Source organism: Larus michahellis, chromosome 1 (genome assembly GCF_964199755.1).
Source record: "Larus michahellis chromosome 1, bLarMic1.1, whole genome shotgun sequence".
NCBI classification, from domain to species: domain Eukaryota; kingdom Metazoa; phylum Chordata; class Aves; order Charadriiformes; family Laridae; genus Larus; species Larus michahellis.
Genome location: NC_133896.1, coordinates 213,778,986 through 213,803,261, shown reverse-complemented (window position 1 = coordinate 213,803,261; position 24,276 = coordinate 213,778,986). Strand labels below are relative to the sequence as shown.

Genomic DNA, 24,276 nt, shown 5'->3' with positions numbered 1-24,276 from the left:
AGGGGGAGGCGCCAACCGGGAGGGGGAGGCGCCAACCGGGAGGGGGAGGCGCCGGGGTCACTGACGGCAGGGGGTCCGACCTCAGTGGGCCCGGTAGTTCCTGCGGCCCAGCCGAGGCCTCAGTGGGGGCCCGGGCCTGGAGTGGGGCCCGGGCCCGTTCCCGGTGTTGCCATCCCGGGGTGACCGGGGCCGGTGCTTGCTGGGGCCTAGCTGTGTGGGTCAGTGGGGCTGAGCTTCCCTCCGCTGGCCGTGGGGCTCGATAGAGGAGCTGCCGCCATTTGACGGCCCCACAGCGGGAGCCGGATTAGTGCGCTGCCGGAGAAAGGCCTGACGGCTGCCACCTGCCAAGGGCTGCGCCTCGTCCACACGACGCCTTGGGCCCAGCTCGTCCTCGCCTCCCCATCAGGTAGGAGAAGCTTCTTCAGCCGGGTCCAGTCGGTCCGTGCACCTTGGCCCCTTCCCGGCTGGTGCGGTGAGGGCCACGCTCGGGGCAGTCCCCAGTTTCTCCTCAGCAGCCCAAACCCCGTGGGGATGGCTCCCGAGGGTCCCTGGATGAGTGGTGAGGGACGAGCCTCCCTTCCTCACCCTGCCAGCCCCAGGAGGCAGCCGGGGGCTGTGGGTGCAGGCAGGGCTTTGGGAGGAGTCAGGGGTCCCAGGGGGGTCCTGCAGCCCCTTGGCCAGCTGCCTTCGGTGCCATCTCTGCTGGCAGCGGGTCACGGCACTACTCTGGTCCCCACTGAATCCGTGGCTGTTGTGGGGGTGTGTCGGGGGGGAATTTTTCAGGAACCATCTGGGATGTGGCTCCAGAGGGTGATGGGGGATCGCAGTGGGGAGCCCAGCACCCTTCCTGACCAAGGCCCTGGGTCCCTGCGAGCCACCGTGCTGGGGCTGGGTGCGGGTCCGTGCCGGCCCCACCAGCCTGTCACCCAGGGCACTGGCAGGGTGATGAATATTAGGTTAGATTGAATATTAAGAAAAATTTCTTCACCAAAAGGGTTGTCGAGCACTGGACCAGGCTGCTCAGGGCAGTGGTGGAGTCGCCATCCCTGGAGGGATTTAAAAGCCGGGCAGACGTGGTGCTGAGGGACATGGGGTAGTGGTGGGTTTGTCAGTGTTGGGTTGATGGTTGGACTCCATGATCTGAAAGGTCCGTTCCAACCTTGACGATTCTGTGATTCTATGGCAGCGAGTGTGTCCATGGTGGGGGTGGGACGTTGCCCCTTCCCCGTGGCCGCTCCAGCAGCGGTGGCGGCTTTCTGTGCCGTGCGCCTTTAACGAGCGCAGCCTCGGCGCAGTGACGTGGGGTGGCCCAGGGCCAGGAAGGGGAACCGTCGCCTGCCAGCCCCGCCGAAGAGAAGCCCAACAACTTTTCTTTTGTGCGTGGCCGCTGGCTCCCCGGCCCTCCCCGGCTGCTGGCGCTCATGGCGGATTAAACCCCACACGCCCCCGGTAAGGCCCCAACAAAGACTTTATCCCTCTTCCGTGTTTGTTTCCAACAGAGCTGGGGCGGGGGAGGAGGAGGAGGAGGAGGAGGGAGGCGGGGGAGGTGAAGCCCGCCGGTTTCCAGCCCCAGTGCCTCACCACAGCGTGCGGCTCCCACCCCAGTGCCCCGCAAGCCCCCGAGGTGCGAATCCCCGACTGTTGTTGGGACGCGGGCGGCCGTGTTGGCTTCGCCAACATCCGGGAGCTCGGGCCCCCCCGCCGCCTCCTCCCCACGCCAACTGTGGGCCTGTCCCCGGGGGGAAAGCTGCCGTGGGTCGCCCACCCTGCCTGGGCAAGCTGCTGGGTGCCTCCAGCAGCAGGACCCCCCTGCCCCACGACAGCCGGGGGGGTCTGCGGGTGCATCCCTCCAGCAGGTCGGCGCGTCGTCGGGAGCTCCGGAGGCGCGGGCTTGCGTAACGCTGTGTTTTGACCGGAGCGGGCGCTCAGGGAAAGCAGCAAAGGACAATGCCGCCCCCACCGCTCGTCGCTCCCTCTCCCGCCAGACCCTTCCCCAGCAGGGACGTGGCTGGAAAGCGGTCGGTGCCGTGCTTTGTGCCCACATACCGGGCTCCCCAACTGTGTCCACTCTGCCCTCGCATGGATCCAGGCGTAGTGCAAGCGGCATCTCCCCACAGAGGGTCATGTTGTTGTCTCCGGCACTTGGCGAGCACGGCTCGGGGAAGCCGATGTCGCCGGTGCTGAGCCAGGCTGTGACCGGGGCAGGAGCACAGCCGTGCTTGTCCTGGCCTCTTGCAGGGCACCAGCACTTCTGCAGCCTGGCTCTGGTAAACCCCAGCCCAGGCTGGGTGTGCTTGGCGGAAGTCTGCATTCGGGGCTGGCGTGCGCGTTTTGCCCAGAGGTTTTGGCTGGATTTTTGGGGAGAGGTCCTGGTTTGGTCCTGCTGCACGCCCGTCTGAGGGGGTGGTGGGTGCCGAGAGGCTGTGTGCCGCAGCCGTGGGGCAGAGGAGCTGGTTTTTAGCCAAATGGGAGGGAGGACCTATCCCGCCGAAGATCCTGTGCGTCCCAGCTGAGCTCATGGAGGCGGTGGGTGCTCCGTGCACCCCAAAACCCAGGTGGCCGTGGTGTGCCGGGCACTCCCAGGAACGGCTGCAGATCCCGGCCCGTCGCAGTGAGGGGGTCAGGGTGTGATATGGGGCAAGGAGCTGAGGAGCACCCTCCCCACCTGGGTGATTTTTGGTAGGGGGGGCTCTGTTCGGCCCCCATCTCTGCTCAGGTCTGCTCCCAGCAGCTCCCTGGCTGGGAGGATTACCAGGATGGCACAGGGACAGCCGGTACGGAGGCAAAGGTCGCCGCAGAGGGGACCTGGCAGTGATCCCACATCGTGGGGGCAGTGGGTTGGCTCATCCCCGCTCCCACCCTGTGTGGCGATGCCTGGGGGTCTCCCCCCGCCCCAGGAGGTGGTTCTCCTCAGCAGCAGTGGGAAGGGGAGCTGGCAGCACTCCGACGGCTTGACCACCACCTCGCTGGGCTTGTTTGGGGCCAGATGACCTTTGCAGGCTCCTTCCAGCCCCCACGACAGTGACCCAGGCAGGGCCAGCGTGGGCAGCCTGCCTGCCCCCTGAGGGTGGTGGCACCTGGGGCTTTGGGGGACTAGGGAGCCCCAGCTCCTGCTCCACCAGCGTTTTGGTGGCCACACAGCTGGAAGGAAGCCGGAGCTGCTGCGGGCAGTACCACGGTGGGACCTCAGCCCTTCCCAGGCAAGGCCAGCTCTGCACCCCCAGCAGCCTGGGTTCCCTCCTTCTTTCTCTCTTTAAATTTCCTTCCACTGTGCGGAGATCCCTCCCCCTGCCGAGGCCTGTCAGCCCGGGCTCTCCACAGCTCCCACCACGCTCCTGGCTGCAGCCGGTTGTCCTGCCCAGTTTGGGTGCTTGTTTGCTACTGGTCCCCAGTGCCCCTCTGCTCCTCAGGGGCCAGGCCACCATCTGTGGCCACTTGGTCCCGCTGGGGCCAGCTGCCCCTTCGCACAGCGCTGGGGGATTTCTTCCTGCTCTCGCTCATCCCGCAGGACCACCGCAGCTCTTTGCATGGCATCCCTACACATGCCAGACTTTTTGGGATTTGAACGATGCTGTCTCTCTCCAAAGTTGCTGCCCGTGTTTTCTAGAGGGAGGTGAATTTTCCTGGGATGCCAGCAGTCCTGGCAGCGATGCCGGTGCTCAGCTGTGACCGGTGGCAGGGACAACACTGTCCCCGGGTGGGCAGCAAGTGCCGACGAGCTGCCGGCCCCTGCGCCAGGAGCCTGCGGGGTGCCCAGGTTGGGCTCCTTGCCTCCAGCCTGTCGTGGGCAGCGGAGCACCGTGGTTTGGCACAGCCATGGGGAAGCCCTCGGCCACCCCCGGTGCCCCACGGCGAGGCAGGGGGGCAGGATCCCTCGGGGTGACGGCAGGTGCCGGTGCCAGCTGGCCAGAGCCGTGACCAGTTGTTTTGTGTCACCGCAGTGTGACCTGAAAGACAGGCCCAATGGGACACTGCCCTTCTCCCCAGGGCTGAAACCGGTGGCGAGGGGGACCTGCCTGGGCACGGAGTCTCAGTTAGCTCCCAGAGTGCCAGGCCTTTAAATTCCTCTTAAAAGAAATTTAAGAGGAGCTTGGAGGTGCTGAGGAGGGAAGGAGGCATGGCAGGGGGTGCTGGGGATGAGGAGCCTGAGCAGCGGCTTTCCCTTGAGCCTTGCCCGTGGGGAATCCCGATCTCCAGGGGTAAATCCTGCGGGGGTCTGCGGGAGAGGACCTGGCTGCTTACCACAGCCGGCCAGGCACGGAGGGTAGATCCTCCCTGGACGGACATGAATGCCTGGCGCGGTGTGCAAGCTGTATGTTAATGTAATTACTATGTTTGGCCCTAATTGCTTTTGTGTTTTTTTTTTTCCCCCTTTGTTGGTGTTCCTAGGTCCGGGCGGTGACCTGGCAGCCTCGCCAAGATGCCTCTTCACGGTGCGAGAGCCGCGGCTCTCCTCGCTTGGGTAAAGCCTCCCTCTCTTCTGCCGTCTCTTGCTCCGTAGGTGGGACGCGCTGCCCGGCTGGGTCCCAGCTGGCACCGGCGCTGGCACTGGTGGCTCCCTGGGGACACGATGCTGTGGCCGGTTAAGGGGGAAATTGTGGCTGGGGCAGGCCCCGGGACAGCCAAGTCCCTGCTGTTCCCGGGCAGGTGGGTGTTTGCAGGAGAGGCTTTGCTCCTGTTGAATAACTAGAAATGCTGGAACGGCTTGGTCCAGTCATGGAAACTGCTCGGGAGCCGGCACCGAGCCCGGAGCAGGCAGCAGGCTTGGGAAGTGAGCGGCAGCTGGACCACGAAGGGGCTGTTGGATCTGCCTCGCAAAGCGGTGCAGTGTCTGAGCAAAGTGTCGCAGCGTGTTAAACAAGACCTGTGCCGGCCTGTCTGGCTGTGGAGCCGTGGGGATTGCGTTCAGCCTCTGCCAGGGCAGGGGTGGTCGGAAGGGCTGGCTTTGCTTTCGCACCCAGCTGGGTCTGGCTGTCCCCTACAAGGACTGGGAGGTGGCGGGTGGTGTGGTGCGACTTTGGCTTCTGCCCTCTGACCGTCTCCCCCCATTTCTAGGTGAACAGCACAAAAGTTTCTACTGATCCCCTCAATGATCTGTCACAGCTCCAGGACTGTAACGTCTTCATCAGGATCATCAACAAAATGTGAGTACGGGGAGCCAAGGGCCCCTGGGGAATTCATCCTCTGCCAGCCCTGCTGCTGGATCTCCGGCTCCTCCATGCAAGGCTCTGGCGGAGCGCAGCACCTGTGGAAGCAGCGCTTGCTGCCGGGCGTGCTCTGAAGCCTGCAGCAACGCAACAGGAGGCTCCTGCCCTCGCGCCGTGGCTCCTCCGCACGTAAACCCACCGTGCGTGGGACGGTGAGGCTTTTGGGCCGCCCCACTTGGAAGCCTCCGTATGTAGATGATGTGCCGGGGCTCTGCTGGCAGCTCAGCCTCCAGAGAAACCTGCTTTTGAGGTAGCTGGGAGAAGGTCTGTTCCCCAGTCTGCCCCACAGCCCTGCGCGGCTGGGGTCTGCCCGCGGAGCCCCAGGCAGAGCTGTCGGACCCCATGGAGCCGCCTGGGTGGGATTTTGGCCAGAGTTTCTGTTTTTGGAGGCTCAATATCGTGTCTGGCATTGACGTCTGGGCTCGCTCCTGGTGTTGAAGCAAAGAGCTGAGCACTGATGCCAGCGGCGTGGGGACTCCTGGAGCTGCACGGGAGAAGCTTTATTTTCATAAATGCTGCTCGGGTGAGAAAACAGCAAGTTTTCCTGAGCCTTGGGATCCTGAGAGGAAGCCTTGGGTCTGTAAAGCAGCTTTAATAATGACAGCTCCCGCCCCACGAAGTGCTCCTGTTCTCTGGGGACGTCAGAGATACGACTTCTGAGTACAATACGGGCAGGACAGAGCCTGTTTGCTCCGTCCGGAACCCGAGGCGGCTGGACAGGGCTGGGAGGATTGCCTCCGTCAGGAGCTGCGTTCCTTGCCTGTGAGCCAGAGCAATTAAAACTTGCAAGCCGTAATGGGCACTGGAGCTAGGACTGAGCACACTCCGCTCCGGCTGCGCGTCTTTAATGAGCTGGCGAGGCAAATTGGGAGGCTTCGAGGCTGCCGCCCAGCTCCGAGCGCGGCATTGCTTTCAAACCCTTCCGGCGAGAGGCTCTGTGGGAGCCTGTCTGCTATAATTACCTCCCGCGCGCTGTAACGAGAGCCTGCTCGGAGCAGGGATCTGCCTGCTGTGGGTGGGGAGGAAGGAGCCGCCTGCAGAGGGGATATATTTAGTCAGACCTGGTTAATCTCCTGGGTCTGTGCTCCAGCTCAGATTAGCCGGGATCTCCGGCGGCGTGTGCTCACTAAACAGGCCTGACTGTAGCTTGATAACAGGGGCGGACACCGCGGCAGCCGGCTGAGCTGGGGAGCTCCCCATAGCATGGGGGGGCGGTCTGGGAAACCCATAAGGATGAGAAAATCCTTGTTCCGGCCCCTTTCCCGGGCAAAGTCCCTGCTTTCGGTGCCTTGGGAGCAACCGAAGGAACCACAGCAGCGCTGGTTGAGCACGGCTGGCACGGGTTTTAGGCCCACTGTCTCAGTTTGAGCTGGCGAGGAAGAGCGTGGTCTCAAACAAGAGCGGCAAGAGGCAGCTTCGGCCCCACCCCCTAAATCCAGCGTGGGTTTTAGAGCAGCGACCCGGAGGGGAGCGGGGTCTGCACGTCTCCCAAACGCCATTTCCCACAAATGGTGACACTTTGCAATAGCAAGAAAACCCTTGGCTCCCTCTGCCGCGGCGGATGCCGGGGCTGGCAGGCGGAGGAGGAAACGGCAGAGGCCGGCAGCGCTCCGGCACACGCGCTGGAGGCGGGGGGACCTGTCTGCCTGGCTCTGGCTGCTCACCAAACGCAGCCATGTTTGTCGGGGCTGCGGGAAGCGTCTGCGCCTGCTCCTGGGTACCACGGCGGGCTTGGCTTTTGCTTCGCCACCCGACCTGGCACGGAGCCATATGGCAGATGGGTGCTGCGTTGCTCAAGAGCCAGCCCCTTGCTCAGCAAGCTCTGTTGCAAAAAAAAAACAAAACAAAAAACCAAAAAAAAAACCCCAAAAACAAAACAAAACAAAAAACCCCCAAAAAAACCCCAAACCAAACTAAAAAAAACCCAAACAAACCGCCCAACAAACAACAAACCACTGTTTGTTTAATCCCTCGGCAAAGCGTTAACGCAACCCGTGTCCTCTTCTAGCCACAGGAGTGAGGAGGGGGAGTCTGTGCTGGAGCAGCCGCTGCCGGAGAGGATCTCCTTCATCCGTGGCTTCCTGCAGAGTAAGAGCCGGCGCCAGGGGAAGTGGCCACTCGGTGCCTGCCACCCCTGCGGGGGTCTGGTTTTGTGTCTTTATTCCCCCCGCCTCAAAGTGACCACCCCCTGCTGCATCAGCAGTTTCAGGAGGTGCAGGCGGGGCTGCCCTGACCCGGGAAGGAAAGATTCCTCATGGAAATCCATGCTGGAGCCTGGGCTTCGTGCAAAGGAAGTCCAGGGGGTGAAGGGCAGGGTGCCGGTGGCTGCTCCAGTGATGCTGCTTTGGGCAGCATTCCTCACCCGGGGCCTGGCCTCAAGCTGTTCAAATCCCACTGGAAAACCTTTACCTGAGCAGGAATCCTGGAAGGGGAAATGGGAAATCGCTTTTGCTCGGCCTCTCCTGGAAGAGGAGACACTGTATCCCACCCTCCATAGATGGGGTTCAGTTTGTGCTGGGGGTGGAGGAGCAGAAGGTGCAGAGAGATGCCGAGGGGGAGGTGGGGAGGCTGGGACCGAGGGGGAACTTGCCAGGGAGGAAAAATAACCCATCAGCGTTAATGGAGCACGAGGGGCTCAGCCCCTGAGCCCAGCCTGCCCCATGTCTCCCTTCTCGGGGATCCATCACGGTGCCCCCCAGCCTGTCACCCCGGGGGATGGTTGCGTGCCAGGGCTGGCGGGCAGAGTGCCTGGCGGCGGGGGCTGCTGCGTGACCGGGAATCCTGCTTTCCATTGCAGAGCACTGCAAGCACAAATCGGCCGCGGAGAACCTGGTGTCGGCACAGGAACTCCTGGGGGGAGAGGAGCTGGCGTTGGCCAAGGTAACCGCGGGGCATGCTTTATTCCTAGACGACACCGTTGACCAACCTGGGGTCGGTGACACTTACCTGCCTTATTTCAGGTGGCCGTGCTGCTCCTGTATCACACCTCCATGAGCTGCAAGAGCCCCAGGGACTGGAATGAGTTTGACTACAAGACCCAGGTAATCTCTTCTGGGTTCCCCCTCTGGCGCGGGGGGAAGCGGAGATGCCTTTTGGGGGGTGCTCTGGGACCTGCCCTCATATTTGGGTCCCCTTGAAGGATGGTGCTGGGTGGGTGCTGTGGTTCTTGCCGGCGCATCTGGGCAATCAAAGGCTCGTGACTGCGAGTGCGGGCACCTGCGGGTGCAGGCACGGGCAGGCAGGGAGCTGCCCGCTGTGGTTGCTGCCCGGCCGGCGCTGCTCTGCCTGCGAACTGCAGCAGAGCCGCTGACCCTGCGGCTCCTCCGCCACAGGTTGAGCTGGCATCGATCCTCACATTTGTGCTGGACAATGAGGAGAGCCTGAACGAGAATCTGGAGACGTTTCTGCAGAGGAAAGGTGAGCGCTGGGCCCTGCCTGCTTCTGCTGTGGCACCAGCCCGGAGTAACGGGCCAAGCCTTGTGCAGGCAGAGCAGGCACTGGGCATGTTTTTCTCCTAGTTGGTACCAAAGCAGCACCCAGAGTAACGTGTTTGCCCGAGTGGTGTCCGAGTGCCAGCTGGAAGTGGGACAGAAACAGACCATCACCTTGCGGAGAGCAGCAGGGTGGGATAGCACGAGCGCTGAGCGCTGCTGGCATCTTCCTTTACGGCCCCAATGCTGGCAGCACCCAACTGGCATGGACGACCCTTTTCTGGAATGTAAAAACATTGGGGTTTTTCCTGTTTGTGCTGCTATAGCTGCTGAGCCATAAAAGCAGCACCACCATCCAGATCCCCTCACCCCGGGACTGAGCACTACGAAATTGTCCCCTGTAAGCTCTTCTTTGAGAGTTGGGCTGCCTTATACCTGCTGATATAAGGTATATAGATATATATACACTGGCAGCATCCCGAGCTGAAATGTCCTTTCCCCGGAGGAGCGAGGCGGGTGGGAAGCCCACAGCTCCGTGGTGGGAGCGGAGTGCCGGGGCAGGTCCGTGGAGCTGGCAGAACGGGGATGTAAAGTGGGTTTATGGCTTTCTCGGCTGGGCTGATCTGTCCCCACTGGAATTTGCAGTCCCTGCGCATCAGGGATTTCAGCTGCTAAACCCTCCCTTCTGGCAGGAAGGTGAAGATCACAACTTGCTTCTTGCTTTTTTTTTTTTTTGATTTCCAGCACCGCTGCCCTCGTCCAGCACGTCCAGCAGCAGCTCCGAGGAGCACTCCCCGCTGCTCTCCCTCCCGCACAAGCGAGAGGTGCGTTTCCTGGAGCTGAAGAAGATTGCCTCCTCCTCCGGCGCCAACAAGTACGTCCCCAGCCTCTTGGCTGCCGGCAGGGGGACCGAGGGGAGGAGGGGGACAGACAGGGTGGCTTCTGGGACCCGGAGATGTCACTAGGGTGCACGCTGACTCGACAGAGACCCCCTTTCTGCCGTGGTGCTGGCCTGTTGTAAACTCCTCAGGCTTGACATGGGGATGTGTGGTGGTGGGCTAAGGTCAGGCTGTAATTAGCTCCTATTAGCCCAGCTCATTTCAGCCTAACGAACACAGAAACCTCCCAGAGCAGCTTGTGGCTCCTCTCCTGCCCTGGGTGGGTTTGGGAGGACCAGGCTTGTGTTGCTGCTGGATGTGCTGAAGGAGTTTCTCTCTTGCAAGCCGAGTGCTCTGCAGTGGGGCTCTGGCTGTGGTGGGAAGGGAGATGGAGGCTTTGCCCTGGAACTGGTTTTGAAGGTTCGTGCTGGACACTTAGAGGCTCCTCAAGATGAGGAGAGCATCCCTTCTGCCAGGGTGATGAGGCATCAAAGGGATTACTTGGAACCTGCCCCTGGGATGGGGGAACCGGAGTGGGTCTGGCTGCATGGGGAGGGATGGTGCCCTCCCGTTGGCTCCAGCTAACCGAGTTACATGGTGTGCCTCTCTGCAGCATGCTGCCCGGCCCTCCGTCCTCGCCCATGGGGGACGTCATGCAGACCCCCCAGTTTCAGCTGCGACGGCTGAAGAAGCAGCTGGCTGTTGAGAGAGAGAACCGGGATGAGCTGGAGGTGGAGCTGGCAGAGAATCGCAAGCTCATCACAGAGAAGGGTCAGTGGGTAGCGGGATGGCCTGGGGCATGGGGAGGGCTCTGCAGGGCTGAGACCTCGTCTGGTTCCTGTGACTTCGTTATGGTTTTGACCCCACGTGAGCACAGCTCACGGCTTTGGAGCTCTTTGGCTTTCCAGAGCAGATGGGGCAGCTCGTGGTTTGCTGTGCCTCCCTCCGTGGTGGGCCAAGGGGACTCTTGCCCGTTAATCTGGACCAAAGCGTGGTGTAGAAAGCCTTCCTGATGGGATCCAAGCCAGCTCCGATGCTGTTGTAACAGCTTGGAGCATCTCTGGGAGATGGCTGCTGGTCCCTCTGCCAAAAGATTTGGAGCAGGCTGGCAGGCGTAGGAGTCTCGCCATCCACATCTAAAACTCTCTCTGCACTGGGGATTTCCCCAGACGTGTGTGGAGGCTGCAGGTTCCTTCTTCCCTCTCGTATTCCCCTGTATATCCTGGGCAACAAAAGCCGTGATTGAAGCAACAACCGTGTGGAGCAGCAGTGCCTGGCTCTTCTGTGTCCTGCTTCAGGTGGTGTCTGTGCAGCGGCTCCTCACCCGCCTGGGAGAAGGACAGACATCCTCCACCATGCTGTGTTTGGGGGGTTTCAGGTGACATAAAAAGATGGTAATGGGCCCTTTCTTGCTGTCTCTTCCCCCCACCCAGAGGCTCAGATCACCATGATGCAGCAGCGGATTGACCGCTTGGCCCTGCTCAACGAGAAGCAAGCTGCAGACCAGCAGGAGCCCAAGGAAATGGAGGAGCTGAGGGAGAAGAACGAGAGGTAATCCTCCGGGGACATGTGCACCCTCCTGCTAGGCTGGTCCTTGTCCCTCCCACGTCCCCGGGCTCTGTGTTCTCTGTCTCTTCCCCAGCAATGCACAAAACAGGGGTGAGGGGAAAACCTTCCTGTTGTTCTTTACCACCTCCTCTGCAGCTGCACCCCAGGGAGGAGATGGCTTCGGCAGTCACAGGAGCAGGGAATGGTTTGGGTGGGAAGGGACCTTTAAAGGCCACCCAGTGCCACCCCCCGTGCCATGAGCAGGGACGCCTCCCACCAGCCCAGCTTGCTCCAAGCCCCGGCCAACCTGGCCTTGAACCCCTCCAGGGATGGGGCAGCCACAGCTTCTCTGGGCAACCTGGGCCAGGGGCTCACCGCCCTCACAGCCAAGAATTTCTGCCCGAGATCTCAGCCCAATCTCCCCTCTTGCAGTGGAAACCCCTTCCCCCTTGTCCCATGGCTCCCCTCCCTCATCCAGAGTCCCTCCCCAGCTTTCCTGGAGCCCCCTGACGGACTGGAAGGGGCTCCAAGGTCTCCGCGGAGCCTTCTCTTCTCCAGGCTGAACCCCCCCAACTCTCTCAGCCCGTCCTCCCAGCAGAGGGGCTCCAGCCCTCCCAGCATCTCCGGGGCCTCCTCTGGCCCTGCTCCAACAGCTCCGTGTCTCTCCTGTGCTGAGGCCCCAGCGCTGGAGGCAGCACTGCAGGGGGGTCTCCCCCGAGCGGAGCAGAGGGGGAGAATCGCCCCCCTCGCCCTGCTGCCCACGCTGCTGGGGATGCAGCCCAGGCTGCGGTTGTGCCAGCCGTGCCGCTGCTCCTCGTGGCTGGGCGTAGCTGTGCCTCCCTCCGTGGTGGGCCAAGGGGATTCTTGCCCGTTAATCTGGACTAAAGCGTGGAGCAGAAAGCCTTCCTGATGGGAGCCAAGCCAGCTCCGATGTTGTTGTAACGGCTTGGAGCATCTCTGGGATTACGGCCCGTAGCCCTTTTTTTTATCACAGTGGGCAGGGAGCCAGTCCCAAACCACACAGTGTGTTGTGAGTGCCCGCTCCTTAACCTAAACGTGTCACGGGAAGAGCCATCCCTCTTGTGGGAGAAGGCCTGCGTGGGTCTCGCCCACCTCCAGAAGAGCCTGCTTGGCCTTCCCAGCTCTGAGATGGGCTCTGCATCGCTGAAAGCTTTTGGGTGATATTGGAGCTCCCGACCCCAGCCCCTTGCCCAGCTGTTAGCCCTCCAGTTTGATCCAATTTGATCGGATCTGAACTGGGCTGTGTGGCACACTGGAATTCTGTTGCCTGCCGCGTTGTGTCCTGGTCTTTGCCCTGTCCCTGTGCAGCGCCGTGTTTACTTGGGAAGGACGCCCAGCCTCCGCTGGCAGGTGCCGTGATGCCTTTTTCTGTCCTTTCCTCACTTATTTCACTTTGCAGAGGGGTGGCTGGCGTCTGTCAGCTGCCTCTGCCCTCGGTTCGGAGTGGTCACGCTCCTGCAAAGCACAAACATGGCTTATCTCTGCTCCGCTTTGTGACGTATCAGTTTAGAGCTGAATTTACAGTAGTTTCTCACCATGGCGCAGAGATATCTCGGTACCTTAGTTTCCTCAGCAGCATCGGTCCCCAGCGAAGTCCTCACCTGCCTTAGGTTTGCACCCCCCGCTTTAATGACATCCTCTCCCGCAGCCTGCTGGTGCGCTTGCACGAGGCCCTCAGGCAGTGCCAGGACCTGAAGACTGAAAAAGGCCAGATGGACCGAAAAATCAACCAGCTCTCCGAGGAGAATGGGGATCTTTCCTTCAAGGTACGGGGCGCTGTGTCCTCTCTGCATCCCCACAGCCCAGGCGTTTGTGGTGGGAACCAGGGGGGAGGGTTTGATAGCAGTGCCGGACTCTGGCCTGCTTTTGGCTCTGCTGCTGGCCTCCTGTGGCGTTGTCCCAGTGACCAAGTCTGCTTTGGGCTCCAGATCCTCATCCAAAGGGGAACCGTGGAGGCGGGAAATAGGGGCTGTGTGGAGTTGCAGTGCTCAGTGCTCGGGAGAAGGGAGCTGAGCAGAACCCTGGGCAGCGTGGGCGCTCTCTGATGGGGGATTTGCCCCTTCACAGCTGCGGGAGATCGCCAGCCACTTGGTCCAGCTGCAGGAAGCCCTGAACGAACTCTCGGAAGAGCACAATGCGGCCCTGGCGCAGTCGCAGGAGAAGCAGGGGCAGCTGGAGAGCGAGCTGCGTGCTGCCCTGCAGGAGAAGGTGAGGGGACCCCGGGGTGCCGCCGGGGTGGTGGGTGCCGGTGTGGAATAAAGCTGGGTGACTTCACCTCCCATTGCTTCGTTCCCTCGCCTCGCGCGGCACTCAATTTCACGTCTCTGTCCCCAGAAATGCTCGGAAGAGAAGATTGAGATTCTGCAGGGGAAGATTTCCCTGCTGGAGGACCAGCTGGCCAAGCTGGGGGACTGCGGTGCCCAGCAGAAGGGAGAGGTCCTGGGGGATGTCCTGAAGGTACGGCTGGGTCCCCAGAGAGCTCCCACAGTGAGGGCAGGCAGCGCTCGGGTGGGAAACCCCTCTAGCTGGGGAGAAGGGTGGGTGCTGAGGGGTGCACCACAAATCTGTGTGGGGCAGAGCCGGCTGCTCTCCACTCCTAGATGGGAGTTATGGGGCTGAGCACTCTGTGCTGGATTTGGGAATGCTGCTCCCAGGTAGCTGCTGGCTCCCGCAGCCTCCCGTAGCATGGGCCGCTTGTGGAGGGAGCGGCTCCTGCATGGTGAGAAAAGGCATTTGGTCTGAGAGAGCAGAGCGGCGCAAGGCTAAGGGGAAAGCAGGGTGCGCTGGGGGGGGGCCGGGAGGGAAGGCAGGCGCTGGGACGCAGCACGTGAGTCTCCGGTGAGAGTGCTCGATGCAGCTCGAGTAATGCCTGGGGGTGCGTGTGTTGTTTCCCCTCCCCTCTTCTTCTCTCTGCCAGCTGGAAGAGCTGAAGCAAGAGGTGTCCAGCCTCGCCGCTAAAGGGGCCGAGCTCCAGGCCACCGTCCTGCGGCTGGAGGAGGAGAAGCAGCAGCGGGAGGCAGCCCTGCAGTCCGAACGTGGCCGCTTCGAGGAGGAGAAGCAGCAGCTGGGCGGCCTCGTCGCCAGCCTCCAGAGCTCCCTCTCCGAGAGCCACCGGGCCAGGGAGGTGCTGGAGCAGGACCTGCAAGGCCGGGAGGCCGAGGCCGGGCGGTTGGCTGCCCTCGACGCCCAGCACGAGAAGACCCTGCGGGAGAGAGACTCTGCCCTGCAGCAGCTCCAGCACCTGCAGGAGGCCAACGCGTCCCTCAGCAGCCAGCTGCAGGCCATGGCGCAGGCCCAGGATGCCAGCCAGGCTGCCTCGGCGGCGGAGAAGGCTGAGCTGAGCCGCAAGGTTGGTGAGTTGGAAGCCAGGATCCTGGAGCTCGGCGCCCAGCGGCAGCAGGGAGCGGCGGAGGGGCTGAAAGCCCAGCTGCGGGAGCTGGAGGGCAGGCTGAAGGAGAGCCAGCAGCGGCTGGCCGAGAGGGAGAGGCTGGCCCGGGAGAACACCCGCCTGCAGGAGCGGCTGCTCTTCCTGGAGGAATCCCTGCGGAACACCGAGGGCATCCTGGAGGACGAGAAGAGGCGGGCGGCCGAGAGCCTGGAGGGCAGCCTGGCCAGGATTGCCGAGCTGGAGGCGGAGAGGCAGCAGCTGGTGCAGGGCCAGGAGCTGGCTCCGCAGGATGGAGAGCGCAGGCAGCTGGAGGAGGAGATGCAGGCGCTGAGCCGGGAGCACGGCCGGGTCTGCCAGCAGCTACAGGCCGAGCAGGAGAAGGCGGCCGCGTTGGAGGCCCGGGCAGAGCACCTGGCTACCGAGCACCAGGAGAGGCTGGCTGCCCTCCAGGCCGATCTGTCCAGCGCCCAGGCACGGGCAAAGGAGAAAGAGGGCGAAGAGCAGAAGCTGAGGGCCGAGGTCTCCTCCCTGCGGGAGAAGATGGCCATCACGGAGCAAACCGCAGCCCAGCGCACGGCCGGGCTTGAGGCAGATGCCTGCAGAGCCACCGAGGCACTGGAGGGGGTCTCCCAGCAGCTCTCCCAGGAAAAGGCCAAATCCAAGGAGCTGGAAGCTGCCGTAGAGCGGCTGCGGAGTGCGGAGGCTGAGCTGGCCCAGGCGGCCACCGCCAGCAGGCAGCGGGAGCTGGAGCTGGATGGGGAGGTGAAGAAGCTGTCTGGGGAGGTGACCCTGCTGGGCAGCAGGCTGGAGGAGATGCTGCGGGAGCACCGGCGGGACCTGGCGTGCCGGGAGGAGGAAGCCGAACGCTTGCGACAGGAGGTGGAACGGGGCAAAGCAGATTGCGCCGCCGAGCGAGCCCGCAAGGCAGAGCTGGAGGCCCAGCTGCAAAACTCCCTCAACGAGCAGAGGGTGGAGAGGTCGGTGCACCGGGAGGAGCTGGCCCGGGCCCGGGAGCTGATGGAGGAGAGGGAAGGGCAGCTGGAGGAGCTCCGTCAGAAAAACCTCTCACAGGGCGAGGAGCTGAGGGACCTGCAGAAGACGGTCAGCAAGCTGAAAGGAGAGCTCGCCTCGGCAGAAGCAGCCAAGGAGCAGCTACCCAAGGTGGACAACGAGCTGCAGGGCTTCTCGGAGGCCACCCGGAGCAGGGACGTGGAGGGACACAGCGTCAAGGCCACCTGCTCAAAGGAGATGTCCCTCAAAAGCTTGGAGGAAAAGACCCGTCACAGGGAGCAGGAGGCCGGCTCGAGCCAAGACCTTTACCAGGAGAAGCTGAAGGAGATCCAGGCGCTTCATTTGCAAGTGGAGGAGCTGGAGCAGAAGTGCAGGGAGCAGCAGGAGACTATGGCCACCCTGGAGCGAGCGGCGGCCGAGGCGGCCACAGCGGAACAAGCGGAACTGGAGGCCTCAAGGAGGGAAGCGGCCCAGCAGAAGGAGAAGGCGTCAGAGCTGCAGAAGATGCTGGAGGCCTCGAGGTCGGTGCAGGCTCTGCATGATGGCACCGTGGAGGCCCTGCGGAAGGAGCTGCAGGAGAAGGGCAGGGAGCTGACGCAGAGCAAAACCGCCGTCGCCGCCGCCGAGAAGGAGCTGGCGTCCCTCCGCTCCGCCGTGCAGGAGAAGGGCCGGTCGGAGGAGGGCTGGAAAGACCAAGTGTCCCAGTGCGTTCAGGAGATGGAGAGGAAGAACAGCCTGATCGACAGCCTGGAGCACGAGGTCTCCATCCTCCATCGGCAAGTGACGGAGAAGGAGGGGGAGAGCAAGGAGCTGAAGCGCCTGATCGTCGCCGAGTCGGAGAAGAGCAAGAAGCTGGAGGAGAGGCTGCGGGTGCTGCAGACGGAGATGGCCACCGCCGCCTCCCGGGCGGCCGAGAGGTGCTCGCTCATGAAGGTGGAGGTGCAGCGGTGCCAGGAGGAGATGGAGAAGCAGCGCTTGGCCATCGAGGCCCTGAAGAGGGACCGCCACTGCCAGAGTGAGCGGGAGGACGAGCTGCGCCAGGAGGTGAAGGTCTGCCAGGACAAATGCCTCCAGAAGGAGCAGCTCCTCGCCGCCCTGCAGCAGGAGCTCGGCAGCGCCCAGGCGCTCGCCGGGGAGCTGCCGGCGCTGAAGCACCTTTGCCAGCAGCTGCAGGCTGAGCGCTCCTCCCTGGAGAGCCAGCACCGCCAGGACGTGGAGCAGAGGGCGAAAGCTTTGGCCGCTCTGCAAGCGGAGCTGGCACGGGCCAAGCTGGAGGCATCCGAGGTGTCATCCCTGCGGGAGCGGTCGGCGGAGCAGGACCGGGCCGTCCAGCGGCTGCAGGCGGAGGCGGCGGAGGCGGCGGCACGGCTGGCGGGGCTGCAGCAGGCCAACGCTCGGCTGGCCGAGGAGAACAGGGGACTCGGCGAGAGCCGGAGCCGCGGGCAGCAGCGGCTGGAGGCAGAGCTGGGGCAGGCCAGGGAGCGGCACGCGCGGGAGCTGGAGCGACTGCGGTCGGCGTCGGAGGAGCTGGTGGCCAGCAGCCAGCAGGAGGCCGAGGAGGCGGCGCGGAAGCTGGAGGCGGTGAGCAAGGAGTATGAGAGCAGCAAGGCGGCGGCGCGGGAGGAGAAGAGGAAGCTGCTGGAGGAGAGGCAGAGGCTGACGGCTCAGGTAGGGGCTCCTGCCACCTCCCTGCTGGGTGGGGGGGATACCCCCGGGAAAAGGGGTCCATTTGGTCTCCTGCACACCCCTGAGTTGTAGAATGGTTTGGGTGGGAAGGGACCTTAAAGGCCACCCAGTGCCACCCCCTGCCCTGGGCAGGGACACCTCCCACCAGCCCAGCTTGCTCCAAGCCCCGGCCAACCTGGCCTTGAACCCCTCCAGGGATGGGGCAGCCACAGCTTCTCTGGGCAACCTGAGCCAGGGGCTCACCACCCTCACAGCCAAGAATTTCTGCCCGAGATCTCAGCTCCATATCCCCTCTTGCAGTGGATACCCCTTCCCCCTCGTCCCATGGCTCCCCTCCCTCATCCAGAGTCCCTCCCCAGCTTTCCTGGAGCCCCTTGAGGGACTGGAAGGGGCTCCAAGGTCTCCGCGGAGCCTTCTCTTCTCCAGGCTGAACTGCCCCAAGTCCTCCCAGAATCCTCAGCCTCCTGCTCAGCACAGGAGCTGGGGATCTGGGACACGCTCCCTGAGCAATACTTGGGTGTGAAGGGGATGGGTGCTCCTGAGAAGGGCAGCCCGTTCCACGCTGGCTGCGTATTCACTTCTGCCTTTTGTGCTCGCAGGTGGAGCAGCTAGAGGTGTTTCGGAAGGAACAAGCTAAGCAGGTAACGCATGCGAAGTGCCAGCTGCTTAAACGGTGACGGTGCATGGCCCTAGCTGCTGCCGCTTCCCACCGGAGCCACCCTCTCCTCTCGGGAACTGTTTGCCGCGGGGACCCAGCCGTGGGGCGCTTGGCTCCAGGTCTCTGGGCTCGTCCCTTCATCCCTGGGGAATAGGAACTGGGGCCCAGACCTGCGGCCTGCCCGCTCACGGTGGTGCCCGGGGCTCGGCACGGCTTCTTGCTTTGCCTTCCCGGCATGGCTGTGGGGCATGCTGCAGGCAGCATGATGACAGTGACTGGCTGCCAAGGGCATCCGGGACTTCTTGACACAGGACCGTTGCTCCTGTGATACCTTGCCCTCAGAGAGAGCGGATTTGCGGGGGGAGGGGGGGGACAGGGCTGGGATCTCCCATTCCTGCTGTCCATCCCTTTTACCCCCCTCTTTAGCTGAGGTTCAGCCCCTTGCCCAGCTGGCAGGAATGGCAGGTGCCGGGAGGAGGGGGCTGTGCTCCCAGAAAGCGCAGTCCAGATGTGGCCAGGGGTGGGATGGTGTGGGTTAGCACTTGGGAAATGACGCCGGAAAAGCCCTGTTTCCCTACGCGGCTTAGTTTGCCCCCATGGTCACAGCCTGAGCTGCCCAGGGACCCCGCAGAGGCCTCGTGGCTGTGGCCGTGAGGGATGGGGGCTCCCCGAGCTTCCCCTGGAGCCAGGAGAGCCCAGCTGGGCCGGGCAGGAGCTCGCAGCAGCCAGGGTCTGGTGGTGTCTCCCCTTGCTATGAGTGATGTACCATCCATGGGTCCGCAGCTTGTGGGTACCCGGGTGGTGAACGTGCTCGCTGCTGCGCTGCCAAAGGACTTCATAGTGCAGCCACAGGCCTTGGGGGGGTTCCTTGGCCCTTCCATGGTGTCACCTCTCCAATCCTGAACCGCAGGAGCACCCCTTTGGCATGGGTTGCCTCCCTCTCCGAGCCAGCACGGGCCCCCCTTGAGCTCTGTGGCTTGAGATTTGGCATGGAGGATGCCCGGGGTGGGCTGGGCTCCTGCTCTTCCCCTGACAGTGAACAGCTGGCAGCGAGATGCGGCTCTGGGACCGGGGCACTGCATAACCGCAGCGGCTTCCCTCGCCCTCCCGCCTAACGGGGTCTCGGCTTCGCTTCCAGTGCGCGGCTGCTCCTGACGCTGGGGTAGCACCAACCCCGTCCCTGTGAAGACTTAATGGGGGGTTGCTGTGACTGCCTGAATCGAGCGGGCTAACCAAAGTGCCGGCTGTACCCGGAGCTTCCGTGGCCTTGGGCGCTGCTGAGCACCCCCCCGGGGCAGGAATTCTCCTCTTGGCCCTGGCTGGAGGGGAGGGATGTGCTCGGGAGTCTTGTGCCCGGAGCCGGTCTAACCAAGCTCTGCTCTTCCAGGTGGAGGAGCTGAACAAAAAGCTGACCCAGCATGAGAAGGCCACCCGCTCCCAGCAGCAGAGGGTTAAGGTAAATGGGGACCAAAAACCCGGGGACCGGAGCTGGGCCCAGCCCTGAGGCTGTTGGTGGCCACCCCCTGAGGGATGTGGGGGGCTCGGCTGGGCAAGGAGGGGGTGCAGGGTGCCTCTGACCCAGTCTTTTCCCTGCCCGCAGGTGCTGGAAGGGGAGCTGCAGGCAGAGGCCACCCGCCAGCAGGAGAAAGTGGCAGAGCTGCAGGCGCAGCTCGCCCAGAAGGAGCAGGCGGCCGAGCACTACAAAGGCCAGGTATCCCGGGGGCTGGCACTGCCCCGCCATCCCCGTCCCGCCGGGACAGCGCCCTGCGGGGAAGCTTGATGGGTTTTCTCTCCTTCTTTCCTAGATGGAGAAGGCAAAAACTCATTACGACGCAAAGAAGCAGCAGAACCAGGACCTGGCGGAGAAGCTGAAGGCCATGGAGCAGCTGCAGAAGGAGAACGCGGAGCTCCGGACCGAGTCGGAGAGGTTGGCCAAGGAGCTGCAGCAGAGTGTCCTGCAGGCCAAGGAGTCGGAGCTGAGCTGCAGGAACCTCACCAGCCAGGTCCGCAGCCTGGAGGCTCAGGTGGGCACGGCATGGCAGGTCTTCACCCTCCTCCTTCTCCTCGCCTCCGTTGCTGGCTCGCTCGGAGGATCCATCCCTCCCTGCTTCCCATCCAGGTGGAGTTTGCCAATCAGCAGCTCCGGGAGCTTGGCAAGTTCCAGGTGACCACGGACACGCTGAAGGGCCGGGAGCCTTTCCGCCAGAACCCGGCCGATCTCAGCACCGACAGCCTTGACCTCAGCCTCGATGAAGCGCAGCCGCTCAACTCCACCAGGTACCAGCATGGCACGGCTCGGCAGAGCCCGTACTGCCACCAGTGTCACCAAAACCCGGTGTCCCCCCATCCTCACTATTCCCTGATGTCCCGGTAAGGCTGTCAGTGCTGCCCTCGTGTCCCGTCTCTGCAGGAAGGTTGGCCGCTTGCAGTCGGAGGCCTCGGCATTGCCACCGGGCAGCGAAGAGTCGCTGGCGTCCCAGCGGCTGCCCCGCAAGGTGGAGTCCCTGGAGAGTCTCTACTTCACCCCCATCCCCAGCCGCACGCGATCCCGGCTGGAGACCAGCGCCGGATCCTTGGGCGACCTCTCGCTCGACTCTGGCTGCAAGACCCGCTCAGCCCGGCGCCGCACCACCATCAACATCACCATGACGAAAGTGAGCGGCCCCCGGGTGCAGGGCAGGGAGGGATCCGTGGGGCAGGAACTCTGTGCTGAGGACGGGGATGAGTGGTTTTCTGTGCCCTGCAGCCCCGGGGCTCGCTGGGGAATGGAGGCAAAGCCAGGGATGGCTCGGGGGAGCTGCCTTCCCTTGCTCCCATGGGTGGCTGGGGCTGCCACCGTCTCGAGAAGCCGGAGCTGCTGTGGGGCTCTTTGTGCTCCCAAACTCTGCACCCCTGTGATGCCTTGTCCTGAGGACCCTCTGTCCTTCACAGGCCGTGGCATGAGGGCGGAGTGAGCAGCGGAGGAGGATGAGGGGCCTGGGAGGTGCAGCTTTTTATCTGCTTCCTCCCCTCCTCTTCGCCCCCTGGGACAGCAGCCACAGGGCAGAGCACCCCACAGGGTGCTCCAGCGCCTGCCAAGGGACCCTGGGATGGGCTGGGGGGTTTGATACCTGGGTGAAGGCAGCCCCTGGTGCCAGCCCAGGCTGGGGATGGAGGGATGGAGAGCAGCCCTGAGAGAAGGGCTTGGGAGTGCTGGGGGTGGGGGGGAAAGCTGGCCATGAGCTGGCAACATGCGCTGGCAGCCCAGAAACCCCCCCACAGCCTGGGCTGCATCCCCAGCAGCGTGGGCAGCAGGGCGAGGGGGGGGATTCTGCCCCTCTGCTCCGCTCGGGGGAGACCCCCCTGCAGTGCTGCCTCCAGCTCTGGGGCCTCAGCACAGGAGAGACACGGAGCTGCTGGAGCGGGGCCAGAGGAGGCCCCGGAGATGCTGGGAGGGCTGGAGCCCCTCTGCTGGGAGGACGGGCTGAGAGAGTTGGGGGGGTTCAGCCTGGAGAAGAGAAAGCTCCGCGGAGACCTCGGAGCCCCTTCCAGTCCCTCAGGGGTCTCCAGGAAAGCTGGGGAGGGACTCTGGATGAGGGAGGGGAGCCATGGGACGAGGGGGAAGGGGTTTCCACTGCAAGAGGGGAGATTGGGCTGAGATCTCGGGCAGAAATTCTTGGCTGTGAGGGCGGTGAGCCCCTGGCCCAGGTTGCCCAGAGAAGCTGTGGCTGCCCCATCCCTGGAGGGGTTCAAGGCCAGGTTGGCCGGGGCTTGGAGCAAGCTGGGCTGGTGGGAGGTGTCCCTGCCCAGGGCAGGGGGGTGGAATGAGATGATCTTTAAGGTCCCTTCCCACCCAAACCATCCCATGATTCTATGATCTCTGTATTTCCCCTCCCAGAAACAGGCCAAGACCGAGGAACCAGATAGCGCCGATGTCTCCTTCTGCAGCATCCCGGCAGCTCAGCCCCCCAAAGCCGCTCCTGGCAAGGCCCGGCTGCGCTCGGCTGCCTCCACCCGCTCCCTTGCCAGCTTCTCCTCCCAGGAGTCCCTCGTCAAGCTGGAAACCTCCTCCCCACAGGAGACCCCTGGCAATTCGGCGCTGCTGGGCCTCCCCGGCTACCGGCCGGTCACTCGCAGCTCCCTGCGGCGCGGGCAGGGCGGCAGCAGCTCCAGCCTCGGTGTGTGTGGGCAGGGGGGGTGGGCTACAAGCCGGGAAGGCCCTGCCTTGGCTTGCCGGGGGGGCAGCTCCTCAGCTGGGACCACCCCCCTCAGCCCTCTTTGCTTTGGGTTTAGGCCGGAGCAGCATCTACCTGGGTACGTGCCAGGATGAGCCGGAGCAGTTGGATGACTGGAATCGCATTGCGGAGCTGCAGCAGCGGAATCGGGCCTGCCCGCCCCACCTGAAGACCTGCTACCCTCTGGAGAGCAGGGTAAGTGGGGGGGACGACAAAAGGCTTGCCCCTTCCAGCACTGGGGAGGGGGCACGGGGACTGGGGAGCGGCTGGTGGGCAGCCCCGGGGGCCACAGAGCCAGGGAGCCTTGCTGGCCACCCCTTGGCACTGTCTCTGCCTCCTCCCCAGCCCTCCAACTCCCTGGGGACCATCACGGACGAGGAGATGAAGACGGGCGACCCGAAGGAGACGCTGCGGCGTGCCAGCATGCAGCCCTCGCAGATCGCCGCCGGCATGGCCACCCGGCGCAGCACTCTGGCCGGCACCATCGCCACCCGGCAGCTACGCAAACGCCGGTCGGACGAGTCCCACCAGGGCCCCGACACCCCCGAGGTGAGCTGAGCCTGCTGCAAGCCCCCCCGCCTAGTCCCCAGCTTCTCCAGGAGCCCAGATAGGGGACGAGGGGACAAGAGGGCTGGTGGGCAGCTGCAGATGTTCTCCAGATGTTGAGGGGCTGCTGGGGGCTACGGGAATGGCCCCTCCTGGGGCCAACCCTCAGGGTTGGTTCAGGCGGGGAAGGGCTGAAGGCCCCGCGGCTCCCCAGGCCCTGCTGCCCCATTGCCCCCTCCCCCCCCCGCAGCCCCTCCTTTGCCACCAGCTCCCAAGGGAGGGTGGCCCCGGGGCTCTTGTTCCCCAGATGACAGTCCTGGCTTGTCCCTTTTCCAGTCCAAGAAGCCAACCAGCTGCTTCCCGCGCCCCCAGACCCCCCGGGACCGCAGCGAGCGGCGCAGCTCCCAGCTCAGCCGGAGGAGTGAGCAGCAGCCCCCCAGCAAGCAGGTGAGCAGCGAGCTCCGGAGAGAAAGAGAGGGGTCGGGACCCCCGTACTCCGTTCTACCCGGAGCTCACGGTCCTGCCTCCCCTCCTCCGCAGGCCGAGAGGCGCCAGTCGATGGCCTTCAGCATCCTCAACACCCCCAAGAAGCTGGGGAACAGCCTGCTGCGCCGGGCGGCCGGCCGCAAAACCACCCCCAAGAACTCCCCCCACGGCAGCGCCCGCCGCTCGCCCCGCATCGCCACCGCCAAGTCCCCCAAGGGCAAGGTAGGCACCGCCACCCCCCCACGGCACCTGACTGAGCCCCCCATGGCAGGCTCCTGAGCCCCCCGCAGTGTGGGGGGGACAAGAGGGGAAGCACGCGCTCACCCCAGTACCCCTAAACCCCTGCTCTGGGCTCATGGGGACAATGTGGGGACCAGTCCCTGCTGTCAGGGGGTGGCATGTCCCTGGCCCTACAGTGCCATGGAGGGAGGTGGGTCTGAGCGTGGGCCCAGCACCCCCCCGCCCCGGGGCTGTGGTTTGCCCCCCCTCACTGACATCTGCTCTCTGCTCTGTCCCTTCCAGACCGGCCGCCGATCGCTCAAGGACACAAAATTCTGAGGGTCCCCCCTGCTGCCGGCTGTGCCCTGGCCCTAGCCTGCGCCCCCTCGCCTCTCCCTGCCCCCCCCCTGGGGTGCTGTAGGCACATCCCCAAGGGTCCAGCAGCACCGGGCGGGGGGCGGAATAGATGGGGCCACCTTCCCCATGTGACACTACCCTGCACCTCCCACCGTCACCCCTGAACAGGGCAGGGCCCCAGCATCCTTCCTCCTGCCCCCAGCCCGGGGTGGGGGGGGATGCACGTAGAGAGGGGGCAGGAGAGGGTTATTTCCCCCCTGCCCCGGGGCTGTCTGTGAGCTGGAAACACCCCTGGGTGCAGGGCAGTGCCGGGGGGGTGGTGCAGGGGGGTGTTTGTGCTGCGGGGGTTATGCCAGGCTGGGGCTGAGCCCTCCCTGGGGGGGGCTCCTGCAGCCCCAGGGACCCAGAGAGAGCGGGGCTGGAGTGTCCCCAGCATCCTCCTTGGGGTTGGGAGCCCCTGGGGACGGGGACAGCCAGGCTGGGCAGTGCCAGTCGCAGCAGCCAGCAGGACCCCAGCTCCCCCCCACCTGCCGCTGCCAGGGGGTGTGTGTCGGGGGCGGGGGGGGGGGGGAAGGTGGCATTTTTAAAGTGTTTCTACTTGTAAATAAATTGTATTTTTCTCCTGC

At 63.9% G+C, this 24,276-nt stretch overlaps 1 protein-coding gene across 2 annotated transcripts; it reads left to right on the top strand.

Moving 5' to 3' along the window:
* The first annotated feature begins 44 nt into the window (after window positions 1-44).
* Window positions 45-24,276, top strand: NUMA1 (nuclear mitotic apparatus protein 1). 2 transcript variants are annotated; one of them, XM_074572198.1, is made up of 26 exons: window positions 45-406; window positions 4,390-4,462; window positions 5,056-5,144; window positions 7,216-7,295; window positions 8,005-8,087; window positions 8,168-8,248; window positions 8,540-8,624; window positions 9,383-9,512; window positions 10,130-10,287; window positions 10,950-11,067; window positions 12,734-12,851; window positions 13,153-13,293; window positions 13,420-13,542; window positions 14,003-17,152; window positions 17,770-17,811; window positions 19,216-19,284; window positions 19,429-19,539; window positions 19,634-19,852; window positions 19,948-20,105; window positions 20,239-20,482; window positions 21,706-21,985; window positions 22,101-22,237; window positions 22,388-22,591; window positions 22,925-23,035; window positions 23,129-23,296; window positions 23,597-24,276. In XM_074572198.1, exons 2-26 carry the CDS (start codon window positions 4,421-4,423, stop codon window positions 23,630-23,632), a joined length of 6,177 nt encoding a protein of 2,058 aa, XP_074428299.1. In that variant the 5' UTR covers window positions 45-406; window positions 4,390-4,420; the 3' UTR covers window positions 23,633-24,276. The 2 variants fall into 2 exon arrangements, with proteins under 2 accessions (XP_074428299.1, XP_074428298.1); XM_074572197.1 differs by lacking the exon at window positions 45-406 and adding an exon at window positions 1,292-1,449.